General features: G+C 39.3%; 1 protein-coding gene across 4 annotated transcripts in view; it reads left to right on the top strand.

Moving 5' to 3' along the window:
- LOC135526504 (relaxin receptor 1-like) overlaps positions 1-24,951 on the top strand; it is a 97,744-nt gene extending 72,793 nt beyond the window's left edge. For 3 of the 4 annotated variants that reach the window (XM_064954928.1, XM_064954929.1, XM_064954930.1), the window contains 15 exons: positions 1,767-1,872; positions 3,586-3,657; positions 5,126-5,197; positions 5,405-5,476; positions 5,680-5,751; positions 5,955-6,023; positions 6,112-6,183; positions 6,457-6,528; positions 7,104-7,175; positions 7,325-7,396; positions 8,034-8,105; positions 12,792-13,021; positions 14,744-15,154; positions 22,578-22,796; positions 24,199-24,951. In XM_064954928.1, the coding sequence (XP_064811000.1) occupies positions 1,767-1,872; positions 3,586-3,657; positions 5,126-5,197; positions 5,405-5,476; positions 5,680-5,751; positions 5,955-6,023; positions 6,112-6,183; positions 6,457-6,528; positions 7,104-7,175; positions 7,325-7,396; positions 8,034-8,105; positions 12,792-13,021; positions 14,744-15,154; positions 22,578-22,796; positions 24,199-24,524 (2,009 nt within the window). In that variant the 3' untranslated portion in view covers positions 24,525-24,951. The remainder of the gene's footprint in view (positions 1-1,766; positions 1,873-3,585; positions 3,658-5,125; positions 5,198-5,404; positions 5,477-5,679; positions 5,752-5,954; positions 6,024-6,111; positions 6,184-6,456; positions 6,529-7,103; positions 7,176-7,324; positions 7,397-8,033; positions 8,106-12,791; positions 13,022-14,743; positions 15,155-22,577; positions 22,797-24,198) is intronic. The other variant, XM_064954932.1, reaches the window with a different exon arrangement.
- Positions 24,952-25,747: the final 796 nt, after the last annotated feature.

Consider the following 25,747-nt stretch of genomic DNA (forward strand, 5'->3'; position numbering starts at 1 on the left):
GGCCAGATGGAAGTCTAGCGGTTTCGAATGGTCCATTTGTGCTGCCTCCCCGAGGCATTAAGACAGTGCTTTAAACATATGAGGATTAGTCAGACATCTCCTCGCTAGAACGTTCCTAAAATGTCCTTATTTAGTTTCTGAATAATGCAATTTAATTTTAACCACGACTGACATGCTATCAGATAACAAGCAATTAGCGTTTCGTGATTGAATAAACAGGTTTGTATTCTTCCAAGACTGTGCATATAATCCTTTGATTATATCCAATGTACTCTGAAATGTCTTTGTTACAGAGTTACAGGGTTTCAATCCATCAGTAACTTTATTGTTAGTAGGACAGAGGTCACTGATAAGAACATTTTAAAATTGCAAATTTCCCGTCTTTCAAAAATACTTTTGAAATGAGTGAGGAATATGAGATTTCACACTTCAGGTCAAATGCAAACCTCCTCTTCATTTTAGTCATTAGATATGCATTGCATTGGATGTCATTGTTCCTACAGATGTTTCTTTCTTTGAACATCAGAACATGATTCAAATGTGTCCTCAACAGTACATCAATATTAGACTGCTGATTTTCATTCTTCCCATAATTTAGTCATGACACAATATAAGTGTACTCTATGACACTGATCAAAAAAACAACTAGTAATGAAAAAGGAAATCAACACTACAGAACTTGAAGACGTGATTTGAATACCCTTGATATTTTAATATTCCCATTCCTTTATGTCTGATTATAATTCCCCTCAAATATATAGGATTTTTTCTGATGATATCCACTTTACTGTATCCTATATCAAACATGGTCCCTTATCCATTTAAAAATGTCCTGCCGGAACCTGGACTTCTTGTCTTTGGCAAATAATACCTAAACTACTCACATAATCACTGTCATCCTCTCTATTCCTGGAACCTCCGAGTCAGCCTCTGACATGAGGCCCCAATTCAATCGATTGCAGCTTCGCATTGTATCTCTGTGGCCGTTTGTAACTGTGTTGAGATTGTGCCGTAACCTCATTCCACATCTTGAAATGTCTCCGCTAGTGCTATCAAATTTGTACCTTTTCGGTGGAGTAATGGGCAAATACGTTGTCTTGCAGGGGGTCACGCGTTTGCGATGCAGAAGGTCTCTGATTTTAGCCTTTGTAAGAACAGTGTGACCCCCTGTAAGCAAAACTGCAAAGCAAGCACAAGTCACGTGTCTCTAACGTACATAGGCAGTGATTAAGACTGGTCCCTGATGCTCTCCTATGTCTCTCGGATCGTATTTTTTTTATTAGTTCACTGTTGATACAATCCCAAAATGTTTTTTATGTCAGCAGTCAAAAACTTGAAAGTCTAATGTCTTGCCTATGCATTTTGAGACTGTATCAACAGTGGGTGGACTAATTAAGAAAATACACAAAGATAGTTTGTGAGTGGATTTTCCCTTTAACGCTAGTCCTATAACAACAATGTTGACCAAATTCCTTGTTGTAATTTATTTTCATTGCTATCTTTTTTTGGTCCAGTATGACTCGTGGATGTGCATCAGACACAGGAGGCTGCTGAGGGGAGGACAACTCATAATAATGGCTGGAACTGAGCGAATGGAATGTCATCAAACACATGGAAACCATGTGTTGGATGTATTTGATACAATTCCACAAATTTTGGGTCCAGCCATTACTACGAGCCAGTCCTCCCCAATTAAGGTGCCACCAACCTCCTCTGGCGTTAGACAATAATATATTCTTCCTCTGTCTTCTCTCTTCCTCCTCCAGTGCTGGGGGCTGTTCCAGAGCCGTGCCAGTGCAGAGACCTGGAGCTGGACTGTGACGGCGCCCAGTTTCACCATGTCCCAGTAGTGTCCATTAACGTCACCATGATGTGAGTTGACACACACACACCTTTGAGGAGTTCATAAATAATATGCACGTAATGACACTCACTCACATACACACACACACCTGATAGCCTTCTTCGTTGAGACATTTGCATCTGACTCGAAGTGTGCATACTTTCTTCTGTTTCTCCTGTGAATTGGAAGAGAAAAAGGATTTAAACGAAGTGTCTCGCTCAGTTAGCTAACGAGTGTCTTGATGGAAGTTTGTTTGTGGAGGTTGGTTTAAGTCCTAGGGCTGTTCTCTGCTGTACTGGAACAGTCTTTTTGACAGAGGAAAATGAGACTTGAATCTCTTTACTGAAGCCTGCTGAAGCTTACTGAAGGCTACTGGAATATCTCTACTGAAGCCTACTGAAGCCTACTGGAATCTCTTTACTGAAGCCGTCTAAAGCCCACTGAAGCCTACTCGAATATCTTTACTGAAGCCGACTAAAGCCTACTGGAATCTCTTTACTGAAGACTACTAAATCCCACTGAAGCCTACTCGAATATCTTTACTGAAGCCTACTGAAGTCTACTGGAATCTCTTTACTGAAGCCTAATAAAGCCTACTGGAATCTCTTTACTGAAGCTGAATGAAGGCCACTGGAATCTCTTTACTGAAGCCTAATAAAGCCTATTGGAATCTCTTTACTGAAGCCTACTAAAGCATACTGAAGCCTACCGAAACCTACTGGAACCTCTTTATTTAAGCCTACTGAAGCATAGTAAAGCCTACTGGAATATCTTTTACTGAAACCTACTGAAGCCTACTAAAGCCTACTGGAATCTCTTTGTTGAAGCCCACTAAAGCCTAGTGGAATCTCTATACTGAAGCCTACTAAAACCTACTGGAATGTGAGACAAACTGAAGGTAAGGATATGATTATTACAAAATGTATTTATAACAAGATGATGTATAATATACATCATCATTTCAATTCATGCATTATGCAAAATAATGACAACAATGACTATACATTATCACATAGAGCTCGCCCTTTCTCAGTCTCACAATAGTATGTCTCCCTATCAAATTGGCCCTACATTGTTTAGATAATGGCCCATTTGGGCCCCATGTTTCTCATCCTTCCATATTGGGGACATCCAGTTCCACTTGACTATTCATCAACAAAACAATGTGTTGTTTGTTTGCTTGATGGGTAAACCTCGAAGGCCCAATTTGCATGCAGAATAATTAAATTATGTCAATTGCTTATCATCGCCGACTATTCCTTCTCCAATTGGCTCAGCTTTCATCAAGGTGCTGTAGACTACTGCAGCATCCTTCACATTGTTCATTTTCAATTAAAATGCTTTCTTCACTAATTCAAAGTGTATCTCTGTAAACTCGGGTAAACGTGGCCATAGTGCTAATCGAGGTGGAATGAGCTTAGATAACGATTCAACTACAAATGTCAACATTATGCATTATCTCTGTCACTCCATAAAGAAAGATGTTCCTCTTCTGTTTGGAATGATGATTTGTTTTATCAACAGTCCCATTTGAAACATAATTAGAAGATTGTTTGCATTTGGGACAACGTGTGATCACATAGAAACCTTAAACAGACACTGGACCGAGAACAAAGTAATAAAAATGGATCAAATGTTTTGGCCTTTTTTAATTGACCCAGTATTGCTTGGTGGCACAATGTTATGTTTATGACATTTTTTATTTTACCTAGTCGACCTTATGAACTATTCACATCTCACAGGTCACTGCAAAGGAACCGATTCCGGATATTGAATGGTGACATATTCTATAAGTACCAGAGTCTTCAGAAATTGTAAGTTGTCATTATATTTATTCTAAAAAATGTATTCAGGCAAGAGAAGTCACTTGGTTGAGTTGTAGACTGCTAGTGAAGCATTCAGTCGTTCAGAAATAATTTTGTTAGCACTTCAAAAACACACACTGATAGACCAACCTGTCAAGTCCACTGTGACAGACATGGACATAATTCTAAGCATTGTTTGTCCCCTTTTGATGCTTTTGATGGCCAAAACAAGCTTACAAAGGATGTTTTATCAAGACTCACCTTTGGATGATGGTTGTGAGGAAAGTGGACTTTCACGATTGTTCACCACATCATTCAGTCTATCTTGTGGTGCCTGAAACATATTGGCATCATTGAAGTAGTAGAGCGATGAGAAGACTGAACACATGCCTCATAGACTGCCAAGAACTATCTATCGAATAAAGTCAGCTTTGTAGTATTGTTTGGGTAATCTTTCATTCAAGCGTTGCTTGCAATTTTCTTTTTCTTATAAAAAAAATGTTATCAAACAAAATATCATGAAAGTATGTACCACTTGGTATTTTTATTTTGTTGTTCTAATCTACAGCGAGCCATTTTTATTTAGTTTTTATGTATAAAATAGCAGGACAGTTGATGCTATGGTTCAACTGTAAGTTCTATTGAAAAGCACTTCAATGGAGGAAATCTTCTGTCAGCTGCTTTCACAACCATGCCAAAATCCTCATCTCGCTTGACAGCTTGCCAAAAAGATTCCTCATACGGTAAACATTGCCTGTCTGTTCTATTTAGCAGTATTGCAAGCTAAATTGGAAAGGCTAAATATGACACCTGACAGAAAACACAATTTTGGGTGGGTTAATCAACCTGTGATCTAAACTTCGTCTGAAGTGCAGTTCATGTTAGAAATGTGAGGCTTCTGTACTTGTTGTAACTTGTTGTAACATGTTGTAACATGTTGTAACATGTTGTAACTTGTTACAACATACTGTAACTTGTTGTAACTTGTTGTAACATGCTGTAACTTGTTGTAACATGTTGTAACATGTTGTAACATGCTGTAACATGCTGTAACTTGTTGTAACTTGTTGTAACATGTTGTAACATGTTGTAACATGCTGTAACTTGTTGTGACTTGTTGTAACATGTTGTAACATGTTGTAACTTGTTACAACATACTGTAACTTGTTGTAACTTGTTGTAACATGCTGTAACTTGTTGTAACATGTTGTAACATGTTGTAACATGCTGTAACATGCTGTAACTTGTTGTAACTTGTTGTAACATGTTGTAACTTGTTGTAACATGCTGTAACTTGTTGTGACTTGTTGTAACATGTTGTAACTTGTGGTAACATGTTGTAACTTGTTGTAACATTGTTGTTACTTGTTGTAACTATTTGTAACATGTTGTAACATGTTAGCCATTGTGGCAGTTGTTCTCCTCAGCACACAAATTCTATGAATGTTTGTAACATACTTCTGACATACTACTTCAGATATCTACAACATAACAGAATCCGAGCTGTGAGCCCTAATGCATTCAGAGGACTGTACAATCTAACAAGACTGTGAGTTTATTATATTCATCCATCCGTGCAATTGACAGTGTTATGTTGAACTTTGTTCTTGATCAAACAACTAAGTCCTTCATAATGAACGTTGTTGATTTAAGTTTCTCTCATCAAAGTTCCTTATGTTTGAAATAAAGGGTAAATAATTCCTATGAATTGTTTCAGAGAACCGTGCGTATTTAAAATCAGTATTCTCTGCCTCAGATATTTAAGCTACAACAAGATATCCATCCTGATGCCTGGGGTGTTCCAAGATCTACACAAACTGGAGTGGTTGTAGGTTTTCCTTACTGGCGCATTCTGTATATCCTGTGTGCCAATATAGACATACTGCTAACATAAATGGAACAAAGACATCACATTTTTAGACAGCCTTCAGCAAAAAAGCTTGTATTGCTGCAGTTTCCTCTGAACCAATGCTCAGCCAAATACTTCACTTAATAAAAGAGCTGAAAATAAACTTTACCCTCTGGTTGTAGGATCCTTGAAAACAACAGTATCCATCAGATATCCCCCACAACCTTTTCAGGCTTGCGCTCCTTGGTACTCCTGTGAGTTTCATTTCTACCTCTACCTTCTTGAGTTGGTCTTGTTTTGCTTTTACCCTCTAACAAGTTATTTCATATGCACTTAATTGAAGTGCCCCAGTATTTTTAAGGGCCTATTTGATATGCTTACGTATATTGGCGGAGTGTCGTTTTCTTTGATCGGCACAAAAATCAGACCGCTCTTGTTTTGTTGTATTGGTTCACAGGGTTTTGTTGAACAACGCTCTGACAATGCTGGATGACATCTGCCTGGAAATGCCAAGACTTAACTGGCTGTAAGTTTGGAAGTCAGCAAATCAAAGAGCTTTGTTATCGGCATGATATTAATTTTAAATATGTTTTTGTGCACTTGTGTGTCTCCAGGGACATGGAGGGGAATCAAATCGAAAGTGTCGGAAACGTAACATTCTGGTCATGCAACATGATGACTGTGCTGTAAGTGTGACTTAATACATTTCAATCTTCAGAATAGATTTTGTTTTTCCCCCATCTGTGTCCTTGGCTTTCTCAGTAGGCGGTAACCCATTACAATCCCAAATATCAACAGCAATTTGTTTCCACAAGGGGTTCTAAATATTAGACCCAACAGCAACACTCTTGTTTAATTGCTTTTAGAACCAACAGAGAAGATGAGGGGAATAAAGTAAGAAAATTGCTTTCTCTGTTTTATAATTCTTGTTTTGACCGTCTTTCTTCAACTCTTTCTAGCGTCCTACAGAGTAACAGAATCAGTTACATACATGAACAGGCTTTTTCATTTCTGCAAAAACTTGGGGAATTGTAAGTTATTATGTTTTGTTTGCCTCAGACATGAAATTGCATGACATCTTCCTTTATCATCCCCAGACACGCAGTGGTACTGCTCATCTTCATCTATTCCACTGACTTTTTGAAGAATTTAGACACTACCATATTATTAGTAAAGACTGTACTATAAATATACAGTGCAGTACAGGGCTGAAATGTATTGCAACCCAAAATGTGCCCGAATAGGAAAACAACATGTTCCCAAGCCAAGAAGATGTTCATTATGATTTATATTTTATGCGTTTTGGTTAATCCTAGTATTTATCCTAACATGCTTTTCCACTGGTATCCGGATTTGCAGAACAGTGGGGAGTCTTGGAGTGTCTCCAATATACGCATACACATAACCATGTTAGTCATGGTGAACACAAATATGTGGTGCATCTAGCTTAACGCAATGCTTATCAAGTAGACTAATGGATTCCAGGAATCTATCATTAACATGAATGGGAACACAGCATGCATGTGTGATTAGGTGGTCATGTAAGCCATGTAAACCTTATGTAAGTTTCATATGTTGTTTCCAATAAATAGCTTTGTCTCCACAGAGATCTGTCCAGCAACAGACTCCTGGCAATCCCTCCCAATCTCTTTGTTCATCTGGGAGATTTACTACAGCTGTGAGTCAGAACCACACTCAAATCTATGCACAAACGTTATTTTAATATTTTAAATGTTTTTCTTGCACTAACGTTGAAAGACATACACATACAGCTATGGTGCTATAGTTATTGTTGGATATTATGTCTAATGATTGATGCTCTTACAGAAACATCTCGTATAACCCTATCGCGGATCTGCAAATTGACCACTTTGATAACTTGCATAAATTGAAATCATTGTAAGTAGCCTGTATGTTTTTCACTGCTCACTTTGTGAATGAATGTCACACATGAGAGGGGATCCATTAGTAGTAATATCAGGTGTAGAAAAAATATATAGTTCTTGTAAATATGCAAGAGGCCATTTAAATGAAATCTACATAACATTTTTTTTTAAATAACATTTTTCCAACCACAAGAACATTTGTGTACAGTTAGTACATCCTCCCTCTACATCCCTTTCTGTGGCTCTTTCAGACTAACTAAAGAGCCATCCATATATTTAACTAATTTCAATTACATACACTATATAATCATATCCCCTGATGATGCACTTTTTCAATTTGCACCCAATCATACAAGAGAATTATGTGGCACTTAACATGTAATTTGTGTATTATGTGTTCAATGTATTATCGTATTGGAACAGAGTGCACTTACTGGCCCACACATCAGGAATTCCCTCATTCACATGTATCAAGAAAGAAAACAAATAGCATTGTAGGTAATATATCAAAGCTTATCATCAAAAGCACTTTGTGAAAGACCAACAATTTTGTGGAAAGAGTGCTGCAAAGAGGGCCTCTGAAATATTTGGTTTTGTTTGTTTTTCTATGCAAGCTCCTAAGGGGAACAACTTTTGTTTGTGTTTTTTAGGAGCATAGAGGGAATTGAGATAGGGAACATACAGCGAAGGATGTTTGAACCACTCAAACACTTGACCCATATGTGAGTAATTCGTTCATTTTGTTTCATCGTAAAGATTTGGGATGTGTATTTGAAGATCAATCCCAAATTAAACTTTGGACACTTTTTTATGGCAGATTTGTGATGAATGTTGTGGTAAGTTGTTTAAAAAGCATTATTTCTGGAATAAAATACAAAATGCATACAAATCAAATCAAACGTTTGGACACCTACTCATTCAAGGGTTTTTCTTCACTTTTACTATTTTCTACATTGTAGAATAATAGTGAAGACATCAAAACTATGAAATAATATGGAAGCATGTAGTAACCCAAAAAGTGTTTAAACAAATCTAAATCTATTTTAGATTTTAGATTCTTCAAAGTAGCCACCCTTAACCTTGATGACAGCTTTGCACACTCTTAGCATTCTCTCAACCAGCTTCATGAGGTAGGCACCTGTAATGCATTTCAATTAACAGGTGTGCTTTGTTAAAAGTTCATTTAAAGGAATTTCTTTCCTTCTTAATGCATTTGAGCCAATCAGTTGTGTTGTGACAAGGTAGGGGTGGTATACAGAAGTTAGCTCTATTTGGTTAATTCCATATTATGGCAAGAACAGCTCAAATAAGCAAAGAGAAACGACAGTCAATCCATTACTTTAAGACATGAAGGTCAGTCAATCTGGAAAATGTCAAGAACTTTAAATGTTTCTTCAAATGCAGTCGCAAAAACTATCAAGCGCTATGATGAAACTGGCTCTCGTGAGGACCGCCACAGGAAAGGAAGACCCAGAGTTACCTCTGCTGCAGAAGATAAGTTAATAACCTCTTGAAACTCCCCATCCCGGATCCGGGATTGTGACTAAGCCTCAGGCTCATTAGCATAACGCAACGTTAACGATTTCTGAAAATCGCAAATAATAAATAAATAATGCGCCTACTCTCAAGCTTAGCCTTTTCTTAACAACACTGTCATCTCAGATTTTCAAAATATGCTTTTGAACCATAGAAATTGACTAATTTGTGTAAGAGTATGCAAAGCTAGCATAGCATTTTGTGTAGCATGTAGCACGCAACATTTTCACAAAAGCCAGATAACCAAATAAATAAAATCATTTACCTTTGAAGAGCTTCTGATGTTTTCAATGAGGAGACTCCCAGCCACATACCAAATGCGCAGTGTTTCCTGAAAGCGTCTGTGTGTAGGAGAAATCGTTCCGTTTTCTACATTGCGCCTGGCTACCGAAACGAACCGAAAATGCAGTCACCTACAACGTGAAACTTTTTCCGGATTAACTACATAATATCGACCGAAACATGGCAAACGTTGTTTGGAATCAATCCTCAAGGTGTTTTTTCACATATCTCTTCATTGACATGCAGTTCGTGGAAGCTTGCTTCTCTCTCTGTGCCCCATGGAAAAATACTGGCAGGTGACTTTTGCGCACCAATTTCGGCGCAGGACACCGGGCGGACACGTGGTAAATGTGGTCTCTTATGGTCAATCTTCCAACGATCTGCCTACAAATACGTCACAATGCTGCAGACACCTTGGGGAAACGGCCATATAAGGAGATCATGAAAGACAGAGCCTCAAAAATCCTTGTCATTTCCTGGATGCCAAGTCATCTTGGTTTTGCCTGAAGCTCACGTTAAAGGGCACGCACAGAGAAGATATTTGTATTTCTGGACACGTCAGAGTGTTTTCTTTCGAACAGTAGCAATTATATGCATAGTCGAGCATCTTTTTGTGACAAAATATCTTGTTTAAAACGGGAACGTTTTTCTTCCAAAAATGAAATAGCGCCACCATAAGTGTAAGAGGTTTTAATTAGAGTTACCAGCCTCAGATTGCAACCCAAATAAATGCTTCACAGAGTCCAATTAAAAGACACATCTCAACATTAATTGTTCAGAGTAGACTGTGTGAATCAGGCCTTCATGGTCGAATTGCTGAAAATAAACCACGACTAAAGGACATCAATAAGAAGAAGACTTGACTGGGCCAAGAAACATGAGCAATGGACGTTAGACTGGTGGAAATCTGTCCTTTGGTCTGATGAGTCCAAATTTGCATTTTTTTGGTTTCAACCGGTGTTTCTTTGTGAGATGCAGAGTAGGTGAACGGATGATCTCCACATGTGTGGTTCCCACCGTGAAGCATGGAGGAGCAGGTGTGATGTTTTGGAAGTGCTTTGCTGGTGACACTGTCAGTGACTTATTACAATTCAAGGCACACTTAACCAGAATGGCTACCACAGCATCCTGGAGCGATCTGGTTTGCACTTAGTGGGACTGTCATTTATTTTTCAACAGCACAATGACCCAACCCACCTCGAGGCTGTGTAAGGGCTATTTGACCAGGAAGGAGAGTGATAGAGTGCTGCATCAGATGACCTGGGCGCCATAATCACCTAACCTGAACACAATTGAGATGGTTTGGGATGAGTTGGACATGAGAGTGAAGGAAAAACAGCAAACAAGTGCTCAGTATATGTGGGAACTCCTGCAAGACTGTTGGAAAAACATTCCAGGTGAAGCTGGTTGGGAGAATGCCAAGCGTGTGCAAAGTTGTCATCAAGGCAAAGGGTGGCTACTTTGAAGAATCTCAAATATTAAATATTTTTGGATTTGTTTAACACATTTTTGGTTGTTACATGATTCCATATGTGTTATTTAATAGTTTTGATGTTTTCACTATTATTCTACAATGTAGAAATTAAAGAAAGAAAACCCCTTGAATGAGTAGGTGTGTCCAAACATTTGACTGGTACTGTACTTTCCCATACGTACTTTCTATTGCAAACATTTCTTTGTCAATCTGGCCCCTTATCTGAGCTTGAATGTCCACTCCCAACTGTATGATTCCAACTGTGCATTACATCACATACAGTGCTTTCAGAAAGTATTCACACCCATTGACTTTCAGGATTTTGTTTATACACCCTGAATTTAAAATGATATTTTTTTTATGTAATGAAAGCTGAAATGTATTCAACCCCTTAGTTACTGTATGTCAAGCATAAATAAGTTCAGAAGTAAAAATGTGCTTAACAAGTCACATAATAAGATTCATGGACTCACTCTGTGTGCAATAATAGTGTTTAACATGACTACCTCATCTCTGTACACCACACACACAATTATCTGTGAAGTCCATCAGTCGAGCAGTGAATTTCAAACACAGATTCAACCACAAAGACCAGGGAGGTTTTCCAATGCCTCGTAAGGAAGGACACCTATTGGATTTAAAAAAAATCAGACATTAAATATTCCTATGAGCATGGTAAATGTATTAATTCCACTTTGAATGGTGTATTAATAAACCCAGTCACAACAAAGATACAGGTGTCCTTCCTAACTCAGTTGCTGGAGAGGAGGGAAAAATGAGGCCAATGGTAACTTTAAAAAAGTTCCAGAGTTTAATGCCTGTGATAGCAGAAAACTGAGGATGGATCAACAACATTGTAGTTACTCAACAATACTAACCTAATTGACAGAGTGAAAACAAGGAAGCCTGTACAGACTAAAAATATTTCCAAAGCATGCATCCTGTTTGCATCACAAGGCACTAAAGTAATACTGCAAATAATGTGGCAAACAGTGGATGCAGAGGGAAAAATTTACCAAGTACAATTTTTTAAAACATATAAAATAATAATGATGTATATTTTGTCTCTATGTGTATCATAATTTTCCTTCATTTCACAAGAGGCTGATTGTATCTCACCGGAGAAAGCATCCGAGTGCTCCGTCTCTGTATGTGTAGGCCATCTATCTGATGCTGTCTGGTCAAAAACAGTATGACATTGTTGCCGCCCATAGTATTGAATGCAAGGGAGGCCAACTAGCATTTGGCCTCCCTTGATAAAAAAGTATAAAATAATAGCCAATCAGCTTTTTTAAAACTGATTGAGCTCAACTGTGGGGTGTGATTACTTTCTGAAGGCACTGTATATACTTGTGAGTAAGGTCATCCCAAAACACAAAATACAGGTCCATTCTGAGATTCACTGAAAACCAAATACTCCTGCCATATGCAGCACAACTTTGTATCACATACTTTTTTGGCCAGCTTCTGTGCAACCTTTGGATGGGCACTATCCCCTATCCTGATAGGGGCCCTGAAACCATCCCTAATCGCTACACTCTATACATGTGTAGATCACAAAGGACATGCTACAGATGTAGGATCTTAATTTGATCACTCTGAGAACTTACCTGCAATGCAGGAAATGTCAAACTTGTAGTGCATTTCGGGTTTAAAAAGGCTTCTGAAGTTTATAATTTCCACTTTGACATTTCAGTCTTGATTTTCCGTTATGGAAAATGTATCAACCCCTTCAAAAATGTCCAATAATCCACATAATAATTTACATTTCCTGTTGCTGCAGGATGATTTTTCTGCTGTAGCAAACTGTCTCAAATTAAGATTCTACATGTGTGGTTGTCAGTAATGTGGCAGAAATGCCACCTAGCATATTAAAGCTCGAAGTAGAGATAACTCCCATGTTGCTTATACCTGTCAATTTATTAAAGATCATGAACTGCCTAGAGGCTAGGGGTTGAGGCAAAAGACTAGGGGCTAGAGAGTGGCCTAGAGGCTATAGGCTAGGGTAAGAGACTAGGGGCTGGAGGCTAGAGGGTAGAGCTCAGGGGCTAGGGATTGTTTTTGGACAGTCTCCCTCTTTCATCCTGTTCATTGATTTCTCTCCTGTTGTGTTTAGTTACTTTAAGAAGTTCCAGTACTGTGGGTACGCCCCTCATGTGCGCAGCTGCAAGCCCAACACGGACGGTATCTCCTCCTTCGAGGACCTCTTGGCCAACATTGTCCTGAGGGTCTTCGTCTGGGTGGTGTCGGCCACCACGTGCTTCGGCAACATCTTTGTCATCTGCATGCGCTCCTACATCCGATCGGAGAACAAGCTCCATGCCATGTGTATAATCTCCTTGTGTTGTAAGAAACAGCTTTCAGATCTTTCAACTCAGGCCTCCATTCAATTGATTTCAGATAAAGGAAAACCTTACTGCAACTTCATTCAGAATGTTTACTCTGTATCGTAAGGGAAGGTGAGGTTTCACCTTCATTCAGAATGTTTACTCTGTATCATAAGGGAAGGTGAGGTTTCAGCTTCATTCAGAATGTTTACTTTGTATCGTAAGGGAAGGTTTGAGCTTCATTCAGAATGTTTACTGTTTACTCTGTATCATAAGGGAAGGTGAGGTTTCAATTTCATTTAGAATGTTTACTCTGTATCCTAAGGGTAGGTGAGGTTTCGCTCCAATATCCAATGACAATGTCCAAGAGAGGGACAACTTCCGGGGTGTGTCGATTAAAATGTGAACATCACAGATACAGAGTGAGCATTCTTAGTGAACCCTCAGTGCAGGTTTTCTTGATCCGTAAACGATTGAATTGGGGTCTTTAGCTTTAATATGCAGGTTTATTTATTTATTGAACTGTCGACAATCGCAGTGACCACCACTGAACCATTAGTACATAGTATGTTAATGTTGTACTACCCTAGGAGTCAGAGGGAGTCAACATTACATAGCTACATTTCATGTCTTTATGCCTTTGCTACAAGTCAGGCCCACATTTTTGCTCAATTAAACTAGATTTGTCACAGATACCGTGATGCAGGGAATGAGAGACATATTCATGTCTTAGTCCCTTGGAAGTCAGTGGGAGAGCTAGATTACCTGACTTGCCCCTGTCTCTGTGCCCTGCAATGTAAGACACACCTTTCTGTTCAATTTAGACTAGATAGACAGTATATGTTTAGGACTTATCCTTGTGAAGATCAGAATGGGTTTGGAAATACGCCACGCTTCACACTGTAATGTGTCAGATGAAAAATGCTTTTTGACATGCGCATTTGCTACCTTTTCATATCAAAGGATGTGCAATTACATGGTCTAGCGCTATGTTATGCAATGAGTCACTAAATGTTGTAATAGACAGAGCCTAGTGTCATTTACTGAGGGGAAGTGTGAGCGGTAAATATGTTGTCTGTTTTGGCATCACTGTGGCCAAAGTTAAACACCAGCCAGATAAATTCATCTTGGACCAAAATTATTATTTCAGTTTGATTCAAATTTTTGTTTGATTTTGTTGCACAAATATTTCATCTCTATGTTAATGAATGGCTTACTGAAAAAAGGGACATCTCAGCCGAGTCAAATAGACTTCAAAGTTTGTGTACGATAAAGTTAATATATTACCAGAAAAGTTTGTCATTGCTGATTATAACATATCTGTTTGAACATGACACTGCTATTAATCCTGAACAGATTCACTCTGAAATCAATTTGTCCATCAAATTCATACCTCAGAAGTGTCTTGAAGTTGAGCTGTGCCTATATTCCACTTGTAGATGCTCTGAAGGCATACTACCGTGACTAAAAGCTTGGCCCATTAAATTACGGAAGTTTGCATTGATGTAACTCTACAGTAACTCTTTTCTGCACTTTATGGCTCCCAAATGACAGTAGAATTGATTGACTATGGAGTGAGATGTCCCTTTAATCAAGGAGATAGATTGAATGGTAGTGCACAGGTAACCAAACTACGACATTAGAGATCTGTTTCACTGTAAAAAGTCCAGCAGTATCAATCCATACACTGAGTTCAATTGGATCATAGTATTTACTGTTGCAACCCACTTCCACCATCCAGGTGCCGATGGCCTGATGGGTGTCTACCTCTTCATGATCGGCGCCTATGACCTCAAGTTCCGCGGCGAGTACAACCGCCACGCCCAGGCCTGGATGGACAGCGTCCAGTGTCAGGTGATCGGCTCCCTCGCCATGCTCTCTACTGAGGTCTCCGTCTTGCTGCTCACCTACCTCACCCTGGAGAAGTACATCTGTATCGTCTACCCCTTCCGGTATCTAACCCCGGGCCGCCGGCGCACCGTCTCCATTCTCCTCAGCATCTGGTTTATTGGCTTCGTCATCGCCTTCCTCCCCCTGGTCTTCAAAGGATTGTTCCGGAACTTCTATGGTACCAACGGTGTGTGTTTTCCATTACACTCGGAGCAGCCCGAGACGACAGGGGCGCAGGTGTACTCCATCGTCATTTTCCTGGGTGGGTGTCTTATCTAACTTAATGTCACTGTCAAGGTCAAAATGTAAATGTCATTCTGAAATGAGTATTGTCTATTTCCAATTTCAGTTTGAAATTAGAATTGTTCCAATGTCACTGACATGAGCATTGTTCCAATGTCACTGACAGGAAGATGGCCTATTTCTATATATTTCCAAGTGCTGCTTATTAATTTTAGCTTCCATTTTAAAATCATGAGGCTCACTTATTAGCCCAAAGCTTAAAGAGGCATGCTAGTAGCCAGAGGGTTGCTGCCTGGTTCAAATCCCACGTCTGGTAAATGAACTGGCAACAAGAAGATTGCTGTTGTAAGAATCCCAACTACCATGTTTACATCCATTGTTCCCTTGAGCGAATTGCTCTCGGGTTGCTACACTGTGGGTGGTACTGTTGCGCTTTCAGCCTCTCAATGAGGGGTACATACTCTCATGGGGTTGAGAACAGAAGACATATTTCCATAATCACTGAAGGTTTCTATATATGTGCTTTTCTACAATGTATCTCGTTATCTGTTACAAAGGCAGTACCACATTGGGCCCCTAAAACAAATTGATTTTGGCTCATGAAAGTTGTCACACAGGTCTTTGTCCCATGTGTGTCGAAATGTAATAATTGTTTTATTTATTTATTTTTTAAATGTAGGGGGTATTTCAGCTTTAATATGTCAGATAGATTGTAGTATCCATCAATGTAATTGTCTGCATCACTTCCAATCCCCCAAATATAAACATTCCTGAAACGGCTCTCGTCGAAAGGAGTGGACCAAAGCGCAGCGTGGAAATTATTAATTATTTTTCTTTTTTTAAAACCTTAAACAAAATAACAAAAGTGAAAACGAAAGCTTACAGTTCTGTCAGGCACAGACACAAAACAGAAAACAAGATCCCACAAAACCCAAAAGGGAAATGACAACTTATATATGATCCCCAATCAGAGACAACGACAGACAACTGCCTCTGATTGGGAACCACACTCGGCCAAAAACAAAGAAATAGAAAACATAGACTTTCCCACCCGAGTCACACCCTGACCTAACCAAGCATAGAGAATAATAAGGATCTCTAATGTCAGGGGGTGACAATTCTGAGACAAAAGTTTGGACACACCTACTCATTCAAAAGTTTTTCTTTATTTTTACTATTTTGAATTACTATCAGGGCAAAGGGTGGATACTTTGAAGAATATCAGATATAAAAAATATTTTGATTTGTTTAACACTTTTTTGGTTACGACGTGATTCCATATGTGTTATTTCATAATTTTGATGTCTTTGCTAATATTCTACAATGTAGAAAATAGTAAAAATATAGAATAATTCTTGAATGAGTAGGTGTGTCCAAACTTTTGACTTTTGACTGGTTCTGGACACAAATATTAATTTCCACAAAGTTTGCTGTTTCAGTGTCTTTAGATATTTTTGTCAGATGTAACTATGTAATACTGAAGTATAATTAAAAGTATTTCATAAGTGTCAAAGGCTTTTTATTGACAATTACATGAATTTGATGCAAAGAGTCAATATTTGCAGGGTTGACCCTTCTTTTTCAAGACCTCCGCAATCCGCCCTGGCATGCTGTCAATTAACATCCTGACTGATGGCAGGCCAATCTTGCATAATCAATGCTTGGAGTAGGTTAGAATTTGTGGGATTTTGTTTGTCCGCCCGCCTCTTGAGGATTGACCACGAGTTCTCAATGGGATTAAGGTCTGGTGAGTTTCCTGGCCATGGACACAAAATATCAATGTTTTGTTCCCCGAGCCACTTAGTTATCATGTTTGCCTTATGGCAAGGTGCTCCATCATGCTGGAAAAGGCATTGTTCATCACCAAACTGTTCTTGGATGATTGGGAGAAGTTGCTCTCGGAGGATGTGTTGGTACCATTCTTTATTCATGGCTGTGTTCTTAGGCACAATTGTGAGTGAGCCCACTCCCTTGGCTGAGAAGCAACCCCACACATGAATGGTCTCAGGATGCTTTACTGTTGGCATGACACAGGACTGATGGTAGCGCTCACCTTGTCTTCTCCGGACAATAATTTTTCCAGATGCCCCAAAAAGGGGATTCATCAGAGAAAATGACTTTACCCCAGTCCTCAGCAGTCCAATCCCTGTACCTTTTACAGAATATCAGTCTGTCCCTGATGTTTTTCCAGGAGATAAGTGGCTTCTTTGCTGCCCTTCTTAACACCAGGCCATCCTCCAAAAGTCTTCTCCTCACTGTGCGTGCAGATGCACTCACACCTGCCTGCTGCCATTCCTGAGCAAGCTCTGCACTGGCTCCAGGTCATCTACAAGACCCTGCTAGGTAAAGTCCCCCCTTATCTACGCTCGCTGGTCACCATAGCATCTCCCACCTGTAGCACACGCTCCAGCAGGTATATATCTTTTGTCACCCCCAAAACCAATTTTTTCTTTGGCCGCCTCTCCTTACAGTTCTCTGCTGCCAATGACTGGAACGAACTACAAAAAGCACTGAAACTGGAAACACTTATCTCACTCACTAGCTTTAAGCACCAACTGCAGCTCACAGATTACTGCACCTGTACATAGCCCACCTATATTTTAGCCCAAACAACTACCTCTTTCCCTACTGTATTTAATGAATTAATTAATTTTGCTCCTTTGCACCCCATTATTTTTATTTCTACTTTGCACATTCTTCCATTGCAAATCTACCATTCCAGTGTTTTACTTGCTATATTGTATTTACTTTGCCACCATGTCCTTTTTTTGCCTTTCCCTCCCTTATCTCGCCTCATTTTCTCACATCGTATATAGACTTGTTTATACTGTATTATTGACTGTATGTTTGTTTTACTCCATGTGTAACTCTGTGTCGTTGTATGTGTCGAACTGCTTTGCTTTATCCTGGCCAGGTCGCAATTGTAAATGAGAACTTGTTCTCAACTTGCCTACCTGGTTAAATAAAGGTGAAATAAATAAAATAAAAAATAAAAAAATCGGGGTAATTTTTCCACAAATAGACAGGTATTTTCCTTTCCATGGTAGCAAGATCTTGTCTATTTTTGCCAACTTTCTATAAACATTTATTGGAGTGAGATCGTTTACTTATTTCGGGATATTTATACCGAGTATGTCCACATCAACATCAGACCATTTTATTGGTAAACTACTGTCACGACTTCCTCCGAGGTCGGTCCCTCTCCTTGTTCGGGCAACGTTCGGGCGACGTCACCGGTCTTCTAGCCATCGCTGATCCATCTTTCATTTTCCATTGGTTTTGTCTTTATTTTCTACACACCTGGTTTTCATTATCCAATTCCATGTTCAGGTATTTAACCCTCTGTTTCCCCCATGTTTGTTGTGCGTGATTATTTTTATGTTCAGTTCGGTTTATGATGGCTGGTTTTTCAACGGGTGCTGTGTTCACCCGTGCGTAATATTTACAGTTGGTTATTGGTCAAGTGTATTGGTTTACCTTGTGCCATTATTTTTTGAGTAAAGTACGTTGCTCACTCATTCTGCTCTCCTGCACCTGACTTCATGCACCAGCTACACTCGCTTTCTGACAACTACACGGTAATGTAAAAGTTGCATTTTTTAGTGATCCAAAATGTAATATAGTACATTTATCATAATTTGGTTGTAACATCCAGGGAGGTTAGAAAAAGTATTTAGATTCTCTATGAGGCTGGAGGGATCCAAAGTGTGTATTTAAAAGAACATGCATCATCAGTGTACATTGTTACCTATGTTTAATTAATATTTTTTATATAAAAAAAGCACCTCTTTTTCTCTCCGATTTTGTCGTATCCAATTGGTAGTTAGTCTTGTCTCATTGCTGTAGCTCCCGTACGGACTCGGGAGAGTCGATGGTTGAGAGCCGTGCGTCCTCCGAAACACGACCCAACCAAGCCGCACTGTTTCTTGACACAATACCTGCTTAAGCCAGAAGCTAGCCACACCAATGTGTCGGAGGAAACACCTGGCGACTGTGTCAGCATGCATGAACCCGGCCCGCCACAGGAGTCGCTAGAGCGCGATAGGACAAGGACATCCCTGCTGGCCAAACCCTCCCCTAACCCGGACGACACGGTGCCAATTGTTCGCCGCCCCATGGGTCTCCCAGTCATGGCCGGCTGCAACAGAGCCTGAACTCAAAACATGATCTCTTGTGGCACAGCTAGTTAGATCACTGTGCCACTTGGGAGCTCTCTACACCTTTGTTTTTAAGCCCTGGATTTCTAACCCGTTGATATTATTGTTGGATCTGATTTTAATAGCTAACATTTCGATGGCCATAATAAATAGATATGCCGATAGTGGACAACCTTGTTTAACTCCGCTTGACAGTTTAAAACTTTCTGAGAAGTAGCCAATATTTACTATTTTATACCTAGGGTTACTCTACATGACTTTCACCCATTTTAAAAGAAATTAGCAATTGTTTTTATTTAACCTTTATTAAATAAAATAAATAAAAGTTCCAGGCATTTATATATGAACTCCAGTCGTACTTTATCAAAAGCCTTTTCAAAGTCAGCCATGAATAGCAGGCCTGGTTTCCCAGATTTTTCATACTATTCTATTGTGTCCAGTACTTGTCTTATATTATCTCCAATGTATCGTCCATGTAAAAAACCTGTCTGATTAGAATGAATAATATCTGACAATACCTTAATTCTTGTGCTATATATTTTTGCATCACAAAAGTGTAAGGGGCCTCCAATATTTTTAAATGGACAGCATGATTATATTCACTTGTATCCTGTTCCGTAATAATGAAATCAGACCTTCTTGTTGAGTGTCCGATAATCTACCATTCACATAGGAGTGGTTAAAACATGCTAATAACAGTCCTCTGAGTATATATAAAAAAACGTTTGGTATACCTTAACTGGTATGCCATCCAGCCCTGGAGTTTTCCCGGACTTTTCACCTTCACATGAGTCTTTCTGTACAGCTGTTAATTTTAAAAATCCATACAATTTGCTTCGGTTAGAGGAGATGGAGGAGACTGAAATGAAAACATATGCTAAAGGACTTTGTTTCCTCTTTCAAAATATAATTTGGTGACTCCATAATTTGTAACAAGTTTCTGAAAATTATTTTTGTTAGCATTTCTATGTTGAAAATTTTTTTTAAAGTTGGTGCCTTTTTCCCCATATTCCATCCAGTGTGCTTAATTTTTATAATACATTACACTTCACCTTGATAAGTTCCTCCATTTATTTTAGTTTTTCCTCTGACTTATTGGGAGCCTTTATGGTAGTTTGTATTGCTATTGAATGTATCTGTTCTGTTAGACCTTCTACATCATTTGTTAAAATTGACTCCTTTTTTACCTAAATTGCTTTTGCTTTTAGAGCTGAGTACTGAATTGCGTGGCCTCTAAAGGCACATTTAAGTATCCCAAACAATAATGGGATCCTCTTTACTTATGTTATGTCAGGAATTCAGTTAACATTCCTCTGTCATAGTTAAATACGTTATCATCCAATAGGCTTTGATTAAATTTCCAATATCCTCGCCCATGTGAAAATTCAGTAAGAGTAATGTACAGTGGGGCAAAAAAGTATTTAGTCAGCCACCAATTGTGCAAGTTCTCCCACTTAAAAAGATGAGAGAGGCCTGTAATTGTCATCATATGTACACTTCAACTATGACAGACAAAATTAGAAAAAAATCCAGAAAATCACATTGTAGGATTTTTAATGAATTTATTTGCAAATTATGGTGGAAAATAAGTATTTGGTCCCCTACAAACAAGCAAGATTTCTGGCTCTCACAGACCTATAACTTCTTCTTTAAGAGGCTCATCTGTCCTCCACTCGTTACCTGTATTAATGACACCTGTTTGAACTTGTTATCAGTATAAAATACACCTGTCCACAACCTCAAACAGTCACACTCCAAACTCCACTATGGCCAAGACCAAAGAGCTGTCAAAGGACACCAGAAACAAAATTGTAGACCTGCACCAGGCTGGGAATACTGAATCTGCAATAGGTAAGCAGCTTGGTTTGAAGAAATCAACTGTGGGAGCAATTATTAGGAAATGGAAGACATACAAGACTACTGATAATCTCCCTCGATCTGGGGCTCCACGCAAGATCTCACCCCGTGAGCAAAAATCCCAGAACCACACGGGGGGACCTAGTGAATGACCTGCAGAGAGCTGGGACCGAAGTAACAAAGCCTACCATCAGTAACACACTACGCCGCCAGGGACTCAAATCCTGCAGTGCCAGATGTGTCCCCTGCTTAAGCCAGTACATGTCCAGGCCCGTCTGAAATTTGCTAGAGAGCATTTGGATGATCCAGAAGAAGATTGGGAGAATGTCATATGGTCAGATGAAACCAAAATATAACTTTTTGGTAAAACCTCACCTCATTGTGTTTGGAGGACAAAGAATGCTGAGTTGCATCCAAAGAACACCATACCTACTGTGAAGCATGGGGGTGAAAACATCATGCTTTGGGGCTGTTTTCTGCAAAGGGACCAGGACGACTGATCCGTGTAAAGGAAAGAATGAATGGGGCCATGTATCGTGAGATTTTGAGTTAAAACCTCCTTCCATCAGCAAGGGCATTGAAGATGAAACATGGCTGGGTCTTTCAGCATGACAATGATCCCAAACACACCGCCCGGGCAATGAAGGAGAAGCATTTCAAGGTCCTGGAGTGGCCTAGCCAGTCTCCAGATCTCAACCCCATAGAAAATCTTTGGAGGGAGTTGAAAGTCCGTGTTGCCCAGCAGCAGCCCCAAAACATCACTACATAAAAAAGTAGTCAGGACCACTAGCTTGATTGAGCTTTGGCCATGTATATCTCACTAGGTGAGGATATTTAAACCTCCATATATCCACTACGTCCAATATATCCATGACATTTGGGATTTCCATGAAGATGATTGTAGTGTGATTTCCTTAGAGGTATTTAAAACAGTATTATAATCTTCCAACATATTAATAGTATTGTATTGCTTGTAGGGTTGATCATTTATTACATATATTTTCAAAGACACGTGGATCATTATTTGGTCCGTAAAGATTAATGAGCCATATCTGTTTATTGTCCAATAACATATTTAAAATCATCCATCTAACTTGCAGATCTGTTTGGACAATTTCTACATTCAGATCAAAATTACTGTTAATTAATATCATCAACCCTTTTTAGTTTTTCTTTGCCCATGGTAGAAGTATTTCAACCCCACACACTCCTTTTTTTCACACAACTTCCTCTAAAATTGTTGAATGAGTTTCCTGAATACAATATACAGTATATTCCTTCTCTTTAAGCCAGGTAAATATTGTCTGTATTTTTTAATTATCTGCTAACTGTAATAATTGTTTGAATTGTTCTGAAGGTTGAAGTATTTTAATAATTTTACTTTGTATGAGTACAAGGAGCTCACAATGAATGTTATTTCCTCTACAGGCCTGAACCTGGTAGCATTCCTTATAATCATATTGTCTTATGGGAGTATGTTCTACAACATCCAGAGGACAGGGACACAGACGACTAAATATAGTAACCATATCAAGAACGAAGTGACCATAGCCAAGAGGTTCTTTTCCATCGTCATCACAGACTCCCTTTGCTGGATACCCATCTTTGTCCTCAAGATTCTATCGCTGTTGCAGGTGGAGATTCCAGGTAGGAGTTTCAGTACTGTCATAATCTGTGACTACTTTTATCATTTCAAACATTTTATTTGGAAACCCTAACATTGTATCAAACTGACTAGGTCAATTTGTAGGCTATAAAACATAAAATATGTAGGCTACTGTGCAGTGCCATCTTACATCAAAGATAAGTATTTCAATCGGTCTCTTTTACAGATATTATACTTGCATGAAAGAGAGCAACTTTCCATTTGGGACCATCTGTGACCTGCTAGCACCTACCCCGGTCAGAGTGGAAAAAGGCAACCTCAGAGTTACACACACGGATACTTTATTGACACACACAGGAATGAAATGGACATGTAGAATGGTAGTGGTTCTGTAATAGGAGAAACAGAGGCAATGAATATACACATACCGAATGAACACACCAGGGCAAGAATGCACAGATACAGAATATTAAAGTATAAAGCAGTAATAAATTATAAAGTACTGTAATATAAGCTGATATAGTGTTGAACAACTAGCAGTAATATACACAAATACACAACTTTAAACACGCATGCAATCCCACATGCCCTGAGGAATGCCTCATGTCCAGAGATATGAATGAGTCCAGTTGTTGTGCAGGACAGAGATGAACTTGTTGCCTTCTCTGTGATGGCTTGAAAGAGTCTGAAAAGTGTGTGACCTGGAGAGTCAGAAAGAGGAGCAGATGTGTGGCCCCCTAGCAATTGCCCAAGCAACTGCCCTGTCAACCAGTCAGTGGCCAAGGCCCTAGGTGTGAAAGGACAGTTTGTGACATTATAAATCATAGCCTGGCCTGCTAGGTTCCAGTGGTGAGGGGTGCCTACTGCAAAGGTTAGAAAGTTTGTGTTTGTGTCTCTGAGAGGACTCTGAGATGGTTTGCTGTGAGTCTCCAGCAGGGAGTTTGTAACATTACATCATTCAGATTAGTTCCATAATAAATCCTATTTTCTGGTTGTAAATTGAATAGCACACTTCCAGACTGATGGGTACTCAAAATGGAAATGTGTGGTTGTACTAAAAGCATGTTTACAAATGGGACCAGCATCACAGAACATCCTCGAACCATCATTCTCTTCTCTTTCACCCCACCAACTCACCAAACCTCACCCTACTTCCCATGCATGAACTTTATACACAGGAATGGAACTTAAGGATTTAGGGCACAAGTCAGCCTGGCTTGTAAAACATAATTTCAACTAGCCTGGGTAACTTTCAGGTAAAAAAATGTGTGCCTTGTGAAATTTGGCAAGACTGGCTAGTTTAGTTTGGCAAATTTTCTACCATCCGTGACTGAATGTAGGCTCTATGTGTATGTCTACCGAGGAGAATGTGATTGCAGAATATCCATTTCCGTTGCTCATGTATTATTAAATGGATAATCATGTAATCTTCTTCCCAAATAGGAACCATCAGCTCCTGGGTGGTGATCTTCATCCTGCCCATCAACAGTGCCCTCAACCCCATCCTGTACACCTTGACCACACGGCCATTCAAAGAGACCATCCTCCAGGTGTGGGCCAACTACAGGCAGAGGAGACCACTAATGAGCAGCCACCCAGCCCACCACCCCTCATTGACGTTGCAGGAGATGTGGCCACTCCAAGAGAACAGCCAGACTCTGACTTCGCCCATCGACAACCTGACGCATCCCTTGGAAATGTCCTGCACAATATCGTGCACATCAGACACGTCTCAGCCACTGCCTGTGGAAAGTACAAACCCCAAATAATGCCCTTCAGGTTCAACAATTTGCCCAGCAGAGAGGGAGGAACGGCTTGAATCCCACGCAGGTCTTTTTTTTTATGCCGACGTTTCATGTGCAATGGTATGTTTACAGCATGTTGATTGTTGTAGAGTATATCACATTTTTCCTCTGTGATTTATACAGACATCAAAGGAGCTCATTGGTACACTTTGGACTATGTGCCATTCTATTCTGTTGAGGATTAGACCTTGACTTTGTTCATGCTTTCAGTTCCATGTGATTATTGACACACTTCTATGATTTATGGTTATAAGAAAAAACATCAATCATTCCCATAAGCATCCATTTCTGTAAAGTCCATCACTCTTCATGTACAGACTAGACTGTACACAGTATTGTATATAATAAATCAATCACTGCCATTCTCTGTTCTGGAATGCGATGTTTTGTCATGTACAGCACCAGTCAAAAGTTTGGACACACATACTCATTCCAGGGGTTTTCTTTATTTCTACTATTTTCTACATTGTAGAATAATAGTGTGAACATCAAAACTATGAAATAACACAATTGGAATCATGTAGTACCCAAAAAAGTGTTAAACAAATCAACATATATTTGAAATTCTTCAAAGTAGCCACCCTTTGCCTTGATGAAAGCTTTTCACACTCTTGGCATTCTCTGAACCATCTTCATGAGGTAGTCACCTGGAAAACGTGTTCCTTGTTAATTTGTGGAATTTCTTTCTTAATGCGTTTGAGCCAATCAGTTGTGTTGTGACAAGGCAGGGTGGTAAACAGAAGATGGTCTTTTAACAGATAGGGCTAAGTCCATATTATGGCAAGAACAGCTCAAATAAGCAAAGAGAAATGACAGTCCATCATTACTTTAAGACATGAAGGTCAGTCAATCTGGAAAACTTTGAAAGTTCAAGTGCTGTCACAAACCCATCAAGCACTATGATGAAACTGGTTCTCATGAGGACTGCCACAGGAAATGAAGATCCAGAGTTACTACTGCTGCAGAGGATACGTTCATTAGAGTTACCAGCCACAGAAATTACATCCCAAATATATTATTCACGGAGTTCAAGTAACAGACATCTCGACGTCAACTATTCAGAGGATTCTGCATGAATCAGGCCTTCATGATCAAATTGCTGCAAAGAATCCACTACTAAAGGACACCAATAAGAAGAGACTTGCTTGGGCCAAGAAACATGAGCAATGGACATTAGACTGGTGGAA

The sequence above is a fragment of the Oncorhynchus masou genome, chromosome 32 (genome assembly GCF_036934945.1).
Source record: "Oncorhynchus masou masou isolate Uvic2021 chromosome 32, UVic_Omas_1.1, whole genome shotgun sequence".
In the NCBI taxonomy this organism is placed as follows: Eukaryota; Metazoa; Chordata; class Actinopteri; order Salmoniformes; family Salmonidae; genus Oncorhynchus; species Oncorhynchus masou.